The 16,837-nt window shown below is 28.6% G+C and overlaps 1 protein-coding gene and 1 long non-coding RNA gene across 4 annotated transcripts; one reads left to right on the top strand and one right to left on the bottom strand.

Moving 5' to 3' along the window:
* The first annotated feature begins 10,330 nt into the window (after window positions 1-10,330).
* On the top strand, window positions 10,331-11,682 carry LOC140178030 (uncharacterized). Its single transcript, XM_072212754.1, has 2 exons — window positions 10,331-10,887; window positions 10,983-11,682. Exons 1-2 carry the CDS (start codon window positions 10,453-10,455, stop codon window positions 11,565-11,567), a joined length of 1,020 nt encoding a protein of 339 aa, XP_072068855.1. The 5' UTR covers window positions 10,331-10,452; the 3' UTR covers window positions 11,568-11,682.
* A 2,120-nt stretch (window positions 11,683-13,802) lies between these two features.
* LOC112791927 (uncharacterized) lies at window positions 13,803-16,475 on the bottom strand. 3 transcript variants are annotated; one of them, XR_003197300.2, is made up of 6 exons: window positions 15,877-16,475; window positions 15,711-15,758; window positions 15,026-15,220; window positions 14,827-14,904; window positions 14,335-14,444; window positions 13,803-14,079 (listed from the first exon to the last, which is right to left on the bottom strand). It is a non-coding gene; the product is annotated as an uncharacterized lncRNA (long non-coding RNA). The 3 variants fall into 3 exon arrangements; XR_003197301.2 differs by having other exon boundaries at window positions 14,827-14,901; XR_003197302.2 differs by having other exon boundaries at window positions 15,158-15,220; window positions 15,877-16,465.
* Between the last annotated feature and the right edge of the window lie 362 nt (window positions 16,476-16,837).

Below are 16,837 nucleotides of genomic sequence, written 5' to 3'. Positions count from 1 at the left end.
TTTGCATGAAAATAGTTTATTAGTAAAATAAAAGTTAATTGATTGATTACCATAAAATTTAATTTAACGATAAATTTGCAATTAAACATATTTTTACAGCTTAATTTAAAATCTGTTTACAGCTTAATTTAAAAGCAACTGAAAATGTAAGTTATGGAAAATAAAACAAAACTCATCAAGAAAATAGAAACAGAGACACAAAAAAAAAAGACAAATAATATCATTTATGCCATTCCTATAAAAAAACCGTGAATTTTGTTTCTTTTTCAGAATACTAAATTTTACTTTTTCAAACAATTTGTATACATATATTAATAAAAAATGTTTCAGATAAATTTAAAGAAAAATTGGTCAATATAAATGAAGAAAAAGAATATATCAAATTCATCTGTTAGGAATTTAGGAATAACACGTAGAAAAAATTTAAATTATTTTAAAAGTAGTTATTTGATCTATTCAAACTGGTTTTTTTTTTAAATAAACAATTTGTATAAAATAAATCGATTTTTTTAAACCATATAATAACACGTGTCAACGATCCAGAAGCAATTTCACCTGCAGTCGACTGCAGGTAAGTTTTCACCATAAATAAATTATTCTTTCTCTTTTCGAAAATTTTAAATTTGAGTGGAATTACGAATTTTTTTATTTTAATAAATCAAACAAATATTTTATTTGCAGAAATAAAAAATTTTTAAATTTATTATAAAAATACGTTATTTATCTTTATCTCGTTTAAAATAAAATAATTTTTAATATATCTCATTTACAGTATTTTTTTAATTTTTATATATCTCATCTACGGTATAAACAAGATATATATATATAGATTTGTAAATATAAAATATATTTTTTTAAAATAATAACTATTAATAATTTAAATTTGATCAAACTATTAAAAATAGAATATTTTAAATGACAGAGAAGATAAACGATTTTATATAATAAATAAAATGGATGGTTTTAAAAATGAAGTCGACTATTAAGGGTGTGTTTAGATTTGCGTTGATTTCTATCTTCAACCCACGTTTATCAAAAGTTAAAAATTCTAACTTTTTCGTTGATCTTTTTACGTTGGATTAAACTTTATGTTCTATGTACCAATTATATTCTTAATTATTCATATGTTTATTTTTTTTAATAATATTTTTTCTGATACTCTCTTATGCATATTATTATTTTTTATAAAACTTCTGGTTTTTTATATGAATTTTTGTACTGTTATTGTTATTTTTTTTGTATGGAATATTTTTTTATTTTGTATTATGATTTTATTAATCCTATTAAAGTGATAAAGAATATTGAAAATACTAAAAAAATATAAAAATTTATTTAAATATTTAAAATAAAATTACAAGATAACATAAAATAATTATTTAAATTCATATCTTTTTTGTAATTTTTTTATCTAAAAGTGATTTTGAATAATGTAATCCAAACAATATTTAATTTGCTATAATCCATTTTGAATAAAAATTACCAAACATAAACCACGTTAATATCAACTCACTTTTGGTCAAAATCAATTTTATACAAACTTCCGTTTGCAAACGGTAATCCAAACACTCACTAATATCGTTAGAAAAATAATGGTTAGCTAACTAATCCGCTTAAACAATTGTGGGGTTGAGGGATATCGTGAAAACTAGAAAAAAGGAAAAAGATAACAGTATTAACCGTGTTAAATGTTAATAATCTTCTATTTTTAAAACTGTCCATATTCTCTATTATATAAAATCGTAAATATTTTATTTTTAAGAGTTTGACTCAATTTAAATTATTAATATTTTTTATTATTTTAAAAAATATATTTTTATATGTACAATATAAATAAGATATATGAAAATTAAAAAAATACACATATTTTGTTTATCGTGTAAACGAAATACATTAAAAATTATCTCATTTATCTTGTAAACGAGATAAGTATAGATAACATATTTCATAATAAATTTTAGAATTATTTATTTTAATAAATAAAATGTTTATTTAATTTATTAAAATAAAAAATATGTGGAATTACTGTATTATTTCTGATTTATCTATTTAACTCTTCATTATTTATTCTAAAAAGTTTAATTTTCTCAAATACCTTATTTGACTCTTCTTATTATTTTAATACATTTTCTTTTATTTTCATATATTTTATTGGTTTATAATAAGACCAAAATATTAAAAGAGAAATATCCATGTTATTAATTGATTCCATCAAGTAAGTATTAGAAAGAAGAATTGAATAGCAATAGTTGAATTAATTTTAACATATCATTAAGCAAATACTTATATAATTGACAAATTATTATAAATAAATGCGGACAGTAGTCTTTAACTTTGAACCAATCAAATTTATTAGGAAAATCTTATTTTAATTTTTATAATTAATTATGTTCTAAAAATCTAAAATGAATCTAAATTAGTAAAATATTTAATTTAATATTTAATTTTAGTTTTAACGAAAAGGAAAGCGAAGCCCTAGCTAGTAGGTAGATATATATATTGCACATTAATCGGTGAAGAAAAGCAAAGTTGATCCTACGCTAAGCAAAGCAAAAATGTCAAAGGGAGCAAGAGGCAAATACTGGACAGATGCAGAAAAGTTAGAAGCTGTGTTCGAAGTTTTCATCATTGATCGCATATCGCTGCTTCTCACCATACTTGTTGGCAGGGCCACTTGCCATGATCTCACCACATGTACATCCCCCGACTACTGGTACCTTTCTCTCATCACCGCCTTAGCTGCCACACCGGCTTTCTGCTTGTTACCCTTCCCCTACAGGATTATTGTGTCGCCGTGGAGCGAGAGAATCTTGTTCTTGCTGGAGCGCCTCTTGGTCTTATTCAGCCTTGCTTCGGCTCCCAAGGGATCTCCCTTTTTTCTTTACAGTTTCATCTTGTCTCTGTTTTCTCTCTGCGTTGCTGGGGCCTACTTCGTCTTCTACCTCGACCAACTTTCTCATCTCACTTGGATTATCAGTATGTTTGTAAGTATCATATATGATTTTATTTGTTTAATTTCATGATTTATTTTGTTTTAACTTTCCAGGATTTAAACTCAATACTATTTGTTCCATGTATCAATTGAATTAAAATGACTATCTATATTTTTGGTAGGATTACAATGAAATCAAATTTCTTGAAATTTGCAAAGGTCTTGGCAAAAATATCGGGAAAATAGCGTCAAGAACCGCTGAAAACTGTATTCGTGAAATTCGCAAAATTCTTACAGTAGAATATAATAATAGCGAAGGAGAAGTTATTAGGAAGAATTTGTGGCAATTCTTCTTTTGCTCTCTCAGCATAAGAACAGGCCATGAAGAAGAAGAAGAAGAAGAAGAAGAAGGAGAAGAAGAGGAAGGAGGAGGAGGAGGAGGAGGAGGAGGAGGAGGAGGAGGAGGAGGAGGAGGAGGAGGAGGAGGAGGAGGAGGAGGAGAAGAAAATAACAAGAGCGACAACAGAAAAATGGGCACTAACAAAGACGAGGACGAGATCAACATGATGAAGAAAGAAGAATGTATCAAGTGTTGTGAATATGAGGCAAGAATGGTGATGAATGATAAATGGTGGAGAGATATGATGGTAGATACGATGATTGAAACAAAGAAAAAGCAAGAAGAAGAGCGAAGAAAGTGGGAGGAAGAAAAGGCTCAACTTGTTGGAAAACTCTCAGCAGCAATAGCAACGGCTGAACTCTATCGAAACCTATTGCATGATGGTATGGCTGATTTATGGAAAACCACTTAATTAGCTCAAGTTATTCAAACAAATAAAGTACTTTTTATTTTTTTATTAATTTTAAGTTGTCATTATTATTTTGTGAATTTATGCATCACTATTAAGTTTTTTTTTTCCCTTCAATATGGTATTTGTTATTAACTTATTATGTTCTAATTTGCATGCATTTGTTTAGACTACGGTGGTTTCGAAAATTGAATATGAGAATCTTTTTAAAATATTTGTTATTTCCTGTAGAACGTTTTAGTGTTTTACGATTCCCATCAATTTCTTAACTGAATTTAGTTGAACGCACCAAATCTTTTTAAAATGAGACTTTTTATATGGGATTCTATATAGAGACGAATCATATATCTAGTGGAACAAAATTCTAATCAACGTTAAATATATTTTAGAAGTGACGAAACTTGCTAAAAAAACATCTCAAGAGTCAAAAGATTTTATTTATGAAAAATACTACTCATCTTTTAAATATTATTTTTTATTCAACTTTTAAATTTAATATTTTATTATTTTAATTTTCTAATTAATCATATTTTCCATTTTTAAAGAATCACTTTTATTTTTATTTAATTTATTATTATATTTATCACCGTAAAATTTGTAACTACTTGTAATATATTGATTTTTCGCAAACTAAATCATAAAATTTGCAACAACTTTTTGAAATCAATGAAGTTTTTAAAATAAACAAAACTCACTTTAATTATTTTTTTCTTTTTCAAAATATTCAAATCTCATGTCAAAAACACATCTAAAATTAAATAAATAATATAAACACGTCTAAATAAAATTATATATTGCAAATCAAACATTACTAATACTAATTGTGTACATTACAACTTCCAAATCAAACATATGATTGCAAAATATATATAAAGAGAGAAAATATTGGGAACTAATACTAATTGTATACAATGTGTATAAAAAAAGTAATATTATAATTAAAAATTAGATTATTAATTAATTATTTAATTTCAAAATTTTAAATTTGAAAAATTAGGATTAGCATTTAAACACATTCACACTACGTACGGGTATTTCTAATCTTCCCGTAACCTTCAATACACGTTCAACACCGCCCACTGAATTCCTCGCCGGCTATACTGACGCCGCTGCATCCTCCCACCAACACCGTCCTCACTTCTGTCGGCCAGCGTGGCGCACCTCGCCCTCCGACGCTCAGCCTAATGTTACGGGTTTTCAAGCCTCTGATCTCTTCCAAACCGGCTTCACTTTTTTCCATTCATTCAAGTCTTTCGTCATGCCTAATTCTTCAAAATTATGTTTCACCACAATAGTTATTTTATTTTTTCTGTTTATTCATCATCTTCTATTTTAATGGTCAATTTAAGATGGACATTTTAGTAGATATGCGGATGGTTAATTTTAAAAAAAAAACAAACATTTTTAATATTATGCATATATAAATTAAAAAAAACCCTTTTATCAAACGAAAAAAGGGTTAACATATCTTCATGAATGAACTCAACCAAAAATTGTTAGAATTGTACAAATAAAAATACAGAGAAAGAGAAAGAGTGCGACACGGGTACAGCGCGGACGAACAGCGATGCTGATGTGGACGAACAGCGACGAGAAGGAGGGCGGCAACGAGGAAGAAGGCGGCGACGAGGAAGGCAGTTTTGAGATTGAGCAACGAAGAGGAAGGTGGCGTGGATGAACAGTTACGGAAGATGACAAATTACGGACAGCGTGCCTCTTTGAATTTAGAAAAATGCGGTGAATGTGACTGCTCTGTTTCTTTCAGGTTTTTGTATGGTATTAGTTAATTAGTTAATAGTTAGATGGTTTAAGATTTATTTAAAAATTTTAAAATTAAAATTTTGAATTTTAATTAATTTAATTTTTAGATGTGTATTTAAATGATAATATATTAATAATTAAATATATTAAACCCGAAACAGAAATTTAAAATTCAAATTTTAAATTTAAATTTTATTTTATTTATATTTTAGATGTATATTTAAATTTAAAAAAATACATATTCATAATTTATAAATGTGTTTGTTTTATTTTTTTAATTATTATAATAAAAAACTGAATATCGTATAATTTTTAAAAGATACCTAATAATTGATTGTTTGTTTATTTATAGTTAACCGCCACAGTCACACAGGTAAAATTGGACCAGATGATATTTTACTTGACCAAATTTTTATCCTTGCGCTATGATATTTTGATTTTCCTAAGTCTGAAGTCATACAGCACTAACTTGATAAAATTTTTATTTTTCAAAATTATATTATTTTTTATTAATAAATTATATTAAAAATAATTTTTTATATGTATAAGTAATAATATTTATATTTGATAAAATAATTTTTAAAATTTAAAATATTATAATAAACGTAAATATAAGAATTAAATTTATAAATTAATTAATATATAAGAATATATTATAATTTTTAATTTTAATAAATATAAATTAATTTTTAAAAATATCTCTCTTTTAAAAACTGTGAGTACATATTTTATTTATAAATATAAATACAAAATAAACAACTTATACTTTCAAAAGTATAAACACTTTTTTAAAAATTTTATCAAAAAAAGTCTAAAATATGTTCAACAAACAACTATTTTAAAAATAAAAAAATAGTAAAAATAATAAATTTTTTATTTTTTTTACAAAATACTAAAAATAAAAAATATTAAAAATAAAAATACAAAACAAACACATGCTAACGTATCTAAATTAAACAAAGGATGTTACATAAATAATATTTAATATATATTATTATTTATGTTAATAATTTGGATTTATAAAAACAATTTATTATTCTATTTTTTAGACTCTAATATTTATAATAATAAAAATTTAAATAATATCACATATTAATTAAAATCTAAGTATTTAATTTAAAATATAAATATATAAAAATTTAAAACTTTAGAATTGCTTAAAATTTTTTTTATCCAAACAGGGATAAACTCATATAAGTATATAACATGAATTTAATTTTAACCCTTTTTTTCCCCTCCTTCTTCGTTAAATTTACCTAAAAAATCTAACTTAAACGCGCGCATGCAGTCTATATCCTGAATTGCCGAGGATATACAAGAAATCCAAAGCCCTAGTTATCCTATCTTGTTCACATCAGATAATGAATAAATAGATCCTAACAGTAGTTTCTCCTCATTCAAATAATTTTGTGAAAGAATTTAAGTGGCAATAATTAATGGCAACAAAAGAAGAAAGGTTGTTAATGGCTGAGTTCAAAGCCTTCTTGTTGGATCGCATAGCGCTGCTTTTAGCCCTCATCGTTATTACGACCACCTGCAATGCTTCTTCCTTTCCCAGCCTCTGGCAGATTTCTCTGACAACGGCCTTTGCCATGACACCGGCATTCTACTTGTATCGCTGGCTACACTCCACGACGACGTATCCGCCGCTGTGGATTGAGAGAAGCCTCTTCTTGGTTGAGCGGTTCTTGCTGTTTCTTAGCCTTGTTTTCGTTCCCATGAGGCCACTTTATACTCTTCTCACTTGGGTTTTTTTTGTGTTATTGTCTCTTTGCGTTGGTGGAGTGTACTTGGCAAGCTACCTCTACCGGGTTATTTATTCTCTCACTTGGGTCTGCAAGTTTGTAAGTACCTGAACCATGCTATTCAATTGTGTTTTCTAATTTCTTCTAGCATTTTATTAGGGTATTGCAATGTTTTAGTCAAGAGGAAGTATAGGAGCTAATGGAATATGTGTATAATGTATACAATGAAAGTTTAAGAAGGTTATTCTAGATAATATGAGTGTATTGTGTTTGAGAAATTAGTATTTTATCATAAATGACCCTCTAGCGGAATTCGTTACTTAATGTAACTTGTGACTATGTTTCAATCATACACATCCTGAAAGTAGTTCTTTTCTAGAGCTTGTTTTTAGATTTGAATTTTGCACTCACGAGGAACTTTTTTGTTGATTATTCAAGAAAATAAAAGGAATCTGGTTTCAATTATTTGATAATAGGTCCGCATCATTGGAGTAAAAAATGTTACCAAATTAATGGCCTGAGATTGAAATTAATTATCTGTGTATTATTGTTGGTAGGGTTATACTGATAACTATCTTGGTGCATATGCATATGGTGGCATAATAAGTAAAAAAGGAGAAGAAGTATACAATGAAGACAACGACATAGGCGAAGAAGAAGCGGAGAAAAATAATGACAACAATGACAAAGATGACGTTGTTCACATCAATAAAGAAGAAGAGGAAGAAGTGAGGGCAGAGTGTTTGAGAAACAATAGAAAAGAAGAATGCATGAGATGTTGTGAAAGTGAGGTAATGTTGCGCAAATGGGATTTGTACAAAGAAGAACTGAGAAAGTGGGAGGAAGAAGTAGTAGATTGGTACCAAAGAGAACGAAGAAAATGGGATGAAGAAAAGGCTCAACTTGTTGGAAAACTCTCAGCAGCAATAGCAACTGCTGAACTCTACCGAAACCTATTGCATGATGCCATGGTTATGCACTTCATGGAATAGTAACAATAATAATTTAGTGCAGAACATACAAAACTGCTACTTTCTTTTTTCTTTTACAGAAAACAATCTCCCTTGTATATTTTAATTTTTTTATTGATATTAACCAATATTTTAAACCAAATTTTTATTTTATATACTGTTAGAGTCTAGAATCTAGAATTTAAAATTTATAATTTAATATAAAAATATCTTTAATGGTCAATTATTAAAAATTTTATCAACAACCTAATAGGCTAATATTGCTCTTATCAAAATTGGCTTTTAAAAGGTATATACCTTAATTTCTGAAGCTGCATTGTAGTATTCATGTTTAGTAAAATCGTAGTAATTCTAATTGATGATAAAATAATTTTTAAAATTTAAAAACATCATAATCGACATAAATATAAGAATAATATTTTTAGATATTAATTAATATATAATATTAATTATATTTTTTACTTTTTAATAAACATGAGTAAATTTTTTTAAAAAAATTAGGTACTTTTAAAAATATCTTTTAATTTTTAAAAGCTATGAAAACAAACGCATAATATTTTTATTTACCAAACATACGATGAAAGGTTTGTGGAGACACCTTTCTGAAAATCTTATCAAACAAAGCCTATCTGATTATGAAAAATATTATATTATTTACTTTGTTGAAAAACATATAAAATAATGTCTATATAAATATACACATAACAAAGAAGCGGTGATTGATATAATGATAGATTTTTTTGTGTTTACGGAACTTTAAATTCTATACAACAAACAACTTTTTAATTTATATATTTAGATTTAATTTGAACAAAAAAAATTAGAAATAGTTTATCAAAACTGTTATTTAACAGATAACAATTTAAAAATTATAGTATTTATATTTGATAAATCAAAATAATAATGACTTTTAACAAATACAAATAATAATAATTATATTTGAAAAAATAAATTTTAAAATTTTTAAAAATTATAATAATATAATAATATATTTAAATATTTATTAATGTATAATGTTATAGATAAATACAAATTAATTTTAAAAAATTTATCTTTATGCACTTTTAAAAATATCTCTAACTATTAAAAACTCAAATTACGAGTACATAATTTTTTTTATTTACCAAAATATAAATACCTCTTCCAAAATTTTTAACAAACCAAACGAAATCTTAAGTCTTTCTAGAGATTTTAAAATCTTATATATCTCTTCTGAAAGATTATTCTATTTTTACTTTTTCATTCTTATCTTTTCTATTTGTAATTCTTTAAATTTAAACAAGTATTTGTAATTCTGAATTTATATGAAGAATAATAAACACGAAAAGGCACTGAGGTAGTAGGTTAAAATAAAAATATTATGTATATACAAAAAATTAATTATTAGATTAGTCATTATATTTTATTTGTGATATAATATATATATAGTCACATATTTTAATATTTATTTTATATTTTAATATGTATTTTATATAAATAATTAATTTAATTGTTATATGAGTATCCTTTTGTTACTAAAAAGTTCCATATATATATATATATATATATATATATATATATATATATATATATAGAATATTGTTTAAGTAAGAATAAAAATAATGTATGAATATAAAAAAAATTGATGGTGCTACATGATCAACTCATTTGAATTATTAAGGTTAATGAAATTGGTCTAATAATTTAGAGATTGATAATAAAAAGAATTAGTTGAAAAAAAAATAACATGAAAAAAAAACTTAGTTGAACTTGATTATTAAAATAACTTATTTTATCTAGCATTCTTCTAAAAAAAATTATGCAATAATGAATAAAATATATAATAGTATATGTGGTTTCGTTTGGATTGTGTCGCATTTGAAAAATTAGTTCCGAAACTTTAAATTCATTCAATTTGTTAAAATTTAAAAATGACATCTGATTTAATTTAAAATTTTAATTTTTAGTTTTCAACTTTTAGTTTGAGTTGAGTTGGATAACCAATTTTCCTTTACCGTTTTTTTTTTTTGTTTTAAGTTGATGGCCTTTTTGAAATTCAAGTGACTCTTTGATAAACTAGGATAAGATAACTCTACAAAAAATTTGGATAAGATAACTCTACCAAAAAAAAAGGATAAGATAAGCAGTTTTAATGTAGATATGATTGTTGAGATTATAAATAAGAGAGCAACAGAGCCTAATTGAGTGCTTCACCTTCTTTTACCCGGCGTAATAACCTTTGGTAAGCAGTGTCAAGAATGACAAACAGAATGAGAGAAAAAGAAAGGTTGGACGTTGAGTTCAAGGCTTTTTTGATCGAGCGCATTGCGCTGGTTTTCATCGCCATCGTCACTGCTTCAATATGGTGGCCATGTGCAGCACACACCGTAGTCGCTTGTCCTAGTACTGATGATCCTCACACGTGGTCGTTTATTTTTCTGGTGTTGTTTACCTACACTATCATGCCCGCATTCTATGTATTTCGGTGGTTCTATACCGTCGTGGCGAACACTGAGATGTCACCGTGGATAGAGAGAATCCTCTTCATTCTGGAGAGGTTGCTAGTGGTGGTTACGCCTGCTGCGGTTCCCCAAGAATCCATCTTTGTTAATCCAACTTTCTTAATGTATTTCTTGTCTCTTCTCGTTACTGGCGCATACTTCATCTGCTACCTCCATCGATTTTTATTCTTTGTAAGTAAATTATTTATGACTGCAAACATAATTCAATAGAAAATACATATTCTTTGTCATGTCATCGAAATTAATTAACTGCGTATTATTTTCAGGTTGAGTGTAATAGCTTCTGTTTTGATGAAACCGATATAAATTCAGCCAAAAAAGAAGAAGAGGAGGATCATGATAATGGGAAATACAACAAAGAGAAAGAGGAAGAAGAAGAAGAAGAGGTTCACACAAGTGATGATGAATTTAAAGAGGAAGAGGAAGAGGAAGAAGATGATGCCGAGTCTACAATTTCAGAGTGGTTAAGTAAGAAGAAAAATAAAGAATGTTCCAAGTGTGAGGCAATGTTAGGTGAATGGCACTTAGTATTTGAGAAGATGGAAAAATTGGCCACAATGATTATGGAAGATGCCATGACCGAAACAAAGAAAAGGCAACAACAATTAGAAGAATTTTATAAAAAAGAAAAATTAAAATTGGATCAAGAAATCCAAACTTTAAACCAAAAAGAACAGGAATTGCTCGATACAATAGAAGAAGCAGCCAAAGATTTGTACGAAAAAGAGAAAAAAGAGCGGGAGCAAGAGAAGCTTTTATCAGCAGTAAAAGAAGCCGAAAATTTTAGACAACAAATGCTGGTTGAACATTATCGGCCACACAATAGTTGTGCATGGAACTGTTATTGGTAGTTAGTTAGAATTAGTCCAAAATTAAACTCTTCTTTTAGAGAAAATAAATATTTAATTTGATTACTGAAGTTATTCTCAAATTTTAATATAGTCTTTAAAATTTCAATTGTCTTAATTTAATTTTGTAGTAATTTTTGTTTCAGAGTTAATTGAAAAATTTAGGAACAACTATAAATTGAGGCAATTGAAATTTTAATAACTAAATTAAAATTTAAATGTAATTTCAGGATCAAATTGAATATTTTTTTCTTCTTTTATTTTTAAATGCAACTAAAATTTTATAATTTACTGAATTTATGCATTAGGATATATTTTAATTTTTAATAAATTATTAGAATATGAAATTTATTTTATTATTTATTTATTTTTATTTTTTTTACTGTTCTCCTTTTTCTATCCTTCTTGTGTCATGCTTGTCACCACTCCCCGTTTTAGACTGTCATGATGATGATCTTGAAAATTGAATGACTACTTTTTATGCTAATTAAATAAAATTAAACTAATTTTAAAGGCATCTGCATTCAACCTTTTTCTATATGTTCCGATGATCCCACTATAAGAACATTTTAATCTTTTTTTTGGAGGGGAGGGTTATTGTAATTTTGTTGTATTTGGTTTCATGATACATCAATTATTTGGTGTAAAATCTATTTAGGAACTACAAAAAAGATTGAAGTAGAGTAGATTTGAATTAGGAAAAATAGTTTAACACTCAATCCTGACTTAAATCACAAATGACCTCCCAAAATTTTACTCTCGTTCATTTGATCTTATTTTGTATGTTTGTAGTCCTATAAGGTTCTTCCTAAAACGCTTATTATTAAATATGAAATATTGTACTCCATATTAATTAAATAAAATTTAGTTTTTTATTTATTATATTTCATATTTAAAATTTAAAATTTATAATTTATGATTTAAAATTTATAACTTAAAGCTAAGGGTTTAAATTTCTAATTTTAACAGTTAAATTTTAAAATTCAAAATTTAAAATTTAAAATTTAAAATATATGCTTTATAATTTAAATAGCATTGCACTTCTTATTTTTTTCGGAGCATATTAACATTTATGGTCCTGTAATAGTCTAGTTTTAAAACCAGCCCTATAGAAAACTATTAGAATAATGCTAGACTCTAGAGGAATTATCAAAATTTATTATTTTTAACCATTAGTTAATTATTAATATCTAAAATTATTAATATCTAAAAGTATGAGATATAAAGTATATTATTGAATAATTAAATTAAAAAAATAGACTAAAAGAATTGAGTTAATGATTAAATAATGACAAAAAAATAATAAATTCTGATGGCCATATAACATTTTTCAAATTATTATCCTTGACTCGAGATATTCACTTCTAAACTTTATTTGTTGACATTTTGCAGAAAATAAATAAGAAAAGGACAAATACATCCTTGACCTTTTGATCCGTGGACATTTAAGTTCTCGAAGATTTGAAAAACATTTAAGTCTTTAACTTTTTAAAACCTGGACATATCGATCCCTCATGTTCACTTGGTCTGTCAGACCTAATGAAAAAATCAAATGTGACTCCCGTTGAACTAATCTGATTGATACGGGTGCACACGTGAGAGAGTTTTTAAAATTGGACAAATTAGACTCAAGGATCGATGTGTCCAGATTTTGAAGAGGTCAAAGATGTAATACCCTCTTACCCTAAGTCTTCCCTCTCGCCGTAAAGTAAAAGATAACAAAGTGACACGACAGTTCCAAAGCTTATAATATATAATATATACTACAACAAATAAGGGTTTTCGCAACGGTCAAAAATCATTCCTAAAACCTTAAGCAACGGTTTTTGACCTGTGGCATATGCGACGGTAACAAAAAAACCGTCGCCATAGTTACTGGCATAGACAACGGTTTAAAACCGTTCTCGTTCATAATGTAACGGTTTAAAACCATAACTGAATAGGCAACGGTTTTAAACTATTGTCGTTTTATTATTCACAAAGCCAATAGTTTTAAAACGTTAACATTAGTGTCATTTTTTGGCAACGATTTTAATATCATTGCCATTTTGTAGTCGTCTTTAACAACAATTTTAACACACATTACCTTTTGTAACTTTTGACAACGGTTTTTTGTAATATATAATTCTTTATTTACAATAGTTTTCTCATGAATGAAATTTGTTCAACCTTTTTTTTTAGTATCAATAAATAACGTAAACTATTTGAATCAAATTATTAAAGAAAATTAATTGAACATTTACCATCAAATTTGATTTATAAAGTATTATGTAAGATCCACAATCACATTATATCATCATTGCAAATACCATAATACTAGTCTAAGTCATAACAACCTCGAACTATATCATCTAATTTTGCAAAAAAAAACAATAATAAAAGAGAGTTGAAATAGCTAAGTAACAAGTAGGTTTATCGTCATCATGTCTACAAATTTATGACTTTTACTCGCTAACATTTGCTCTTCAAAATTTGTGACTTAATTAAGTTTGTTTTCCCTTTCAACATGGTTTTCCTATAAACAAAGCAAAAAATAGCAAAAGTGTGAAGTATGAAGTAATCCAGCACACTACATCAAATTAAGGGTTAAAACATAAATCACCAAAATAGAAGTTTTGAAATAAAGAAATTTATTCAGATCAAGTTATCAACAAAAGACTTGACATAAAGTGAGTCATACTTAAAGTGAGCCTTCTTGTTCATTTTTTCTTCTTCATCAACTTTTTTGGTCTAGGAACACATACATATAGGGTGATCGAAGTCAAGTTACCTTTAAAGTGGGTAATGGGGAGTTCAAAGATGAATGAAGCAAGGGTAGATCCCCTGCATCTATGCATATTACTTCTCCAACAGGAAAATTTGACCCATATCTAGCTCTCCCTACAATAATATGCATTCAAAAACCCCAGAATAAAATAAGATTCAAATATCCAAGTTTCCAAATTTGAATAGAATATAAAAATATAATTTGATTAATTGAACATGCTTGCCTTAAGTCCTAATTAAAATATCAACTCAGAAAATCCTTAAGGGTTGGCATCCAAATACAATCCATTATAAATAACACTGGAAGCACAACTAATTTTGGCTAGCATGATATTTATTGTCAATTATTGACACACGTGAAGTTTTCGAAATAAGGAAACAAATAGCATAAATTTTTGTATGGAAAGAGAGAGTAAAACTTTAAATTGAAATATCAGATTTCCATGAAACAAGTGAAAGGCAACAGGGAAATTAAAACTTAGGTAAGAGCTCACACCTGCCTTATTTGAGTTTCTGGTGGCAGCGAGCCATATACTACTGAACAAAGATGCTTTCCTTAATTCTCAATTTTCTTCTAACCAATATGAATGCCAACTTTACCCAGTTAGTCCATTGTTTATATAAGACAAGCAAATGAAATATGCAAGTAAATTCACAAAAAAAAATATTATGATATAAAAATTGTAAGATCTCACCTTTAATTTGTAAATGTCTCGGCGCAAAAAGGTTACAATGCAATCACCATTTCTTATACTAGAATAGGATCCAAGAGGGACCTTCAACAACACTAAAGGTGATAACCTCTCAGATGGAAAATAAGTCCTTACCTGAAACATAATTCCAATAAAAGCCCACAACTTGAACTTGTGGCAGGGAACAGCAATGCAAAGCTACATTCAGACAAATGAGAATTATAAATGAAGGTGTTAACTTCAGGCAACTTTGGCAATTAACTTGAAAAGCTGTTGTATCCACATCCTATTTTTACTACGGAGAAACAAATGAAAGGCTTTATTGAAGACATAGTTCACATGCTACAGATGGTTTCTAATTTCAGCTCCGTCACAATGAAAACACTTGTTGGAAATTAGGAAGCAGAACAGTATTTGTTTGTGTCACATGAGAATTCATTTAGAAACTGCCAGGTACTTGAGGTTTTTGGTAACTAGAAATCTAGAAGTCAGTCACAAATTTGTGTCTTATATATCAATCCTTCCCCAATAGTCACACCACTTGTTAAGGGTAAAACGAGAAATAATACTTCAGATGTAATGACTACGACTGGGGCAACATCACCTTCCTTCAACTTCTCAAACCAGAACAAAGAAAATAATGGAAGTTCTTTCATTAGATAAAATAGCATTAGAGAGAGAGACACACCTCGTGAAACACGGCAGAAATCAGGAAAGCAATTAATACAGCAGCATCCTGTATGAAATTGTGAAGATCAAACACAGAATAATAACTGAATGCTAGGGCACAACCAGTCTACAAGCTACACAGAACACAATTTGAAAAAACGATTCACAATGAAAAATTGACTTGCCTGAGCTATAGGATTGTTACAGAGCAATAAGAGTTCAGAAATGGTGGTTCTGGTAGCTAGGGCACAACCAACTCACATGAGCGACGGCGGCGACCAGGAATTCCGACGGCGGCGGCGGCGGCAGAAGAACGGCTCCTCCTCTGTTGCGTCACTTTCTCACACGCGTCCCTTCCTTCCTCTCTGCGGCAGGATCAACAGCGACCTCCTATCCTTATTCGGTTCCTTCCAGCGACAGCGGCGGCTTCCAACAACGGCAGCGGCGGCAAGGCACGGCAGCGGTGGCAAGGCGCGGCGACGGCGGCAACGAAGACGATCTCCTTCTCTTCCTCGCGTCGCGCGTTCTGTGCGTCTCTCTCTCTCACTCTCGTTTTCCCCTCAAAGTCAGCGGCGACGGTGGCTGTGGTCACCACCGGCAGCGCCTCTCTCCCTTCCCCTCTCCTCTCATTTCCGTTCTCTGATCCCCCCCCCCTCGCCTCTCTCCCTTCCCCTCTCCTCTCCTTTCCGTTCTCTGATCCGCCCCTTCCCTCTTCGAGCTCCCCCCTCTCCCCCCCACCCTCTCCTTTCTGTATGTGACTGTATATGTTTACATAGGTTAAATTAGGAATTTATTTGGGAATTTAGTGTTAGATAAAATATAGGACAAAAAACCCTAATAAGCCAAGACAAGTTGCAAATTACCTAAATAAGCCAAAGTGAAATTCGTTTCATCAATGAGCCAAGTCCTATCTTTATATAATTCGAACCAGCATGGTTTGAAATACTCTTCTTAATAAATCGAACCAGGTTAGTTCGAATTAGGCTGACGAAACTTTGCATGTAATTCGAACCTACCTGGTTCGAACTTCAATCCAACGTAATTCGAACAAGCTTGGTTCGAACTATAGCCAAGTTTGCAACGTATGTAATTCGAACCAACCTGGTTCGAATTACCCTTAGCGTGGCTCCTTCATAATTCGAACCG

Source organism: Arachis hypogaea, chromosome 13 (genome assembly GCF_003086295.3).
Source record: "Arachis hypogaea cultivar Tifrunner chromosome 13, arahy.Tifrunner.gnm2.J5K5, whole genome shotgun sequence".
NCBI lineage: Eukaryota > Viridiplantae > Streptophyta > Magnoliopsida > Fabales > Fabaceae > Arachis > Arachis hypogaea.
The sequence above is the reverse complement of the archived record's forward strand: the minus strand, read 5'-3'. Positions and strand labels throughout refer to the sequence as shown.

Excerpts from the sequence above, each read along its gene's own strand:
- LOC140178030 (XM_072212754.1), top strand. The coding sequence starts at position 10,453 with ATGACAAACAGAATGAGAGAAAAAGAAAGGTTGGACGTTGAGTTCAAG. Across the intron at positions 10,888-10,982 it reads TCCATCGATTTTTATTCTTT|GTTGAGTGTAATAGCTTCTG; the intron begins GTAAGTAAATTA and ends TATTATTTTCAG.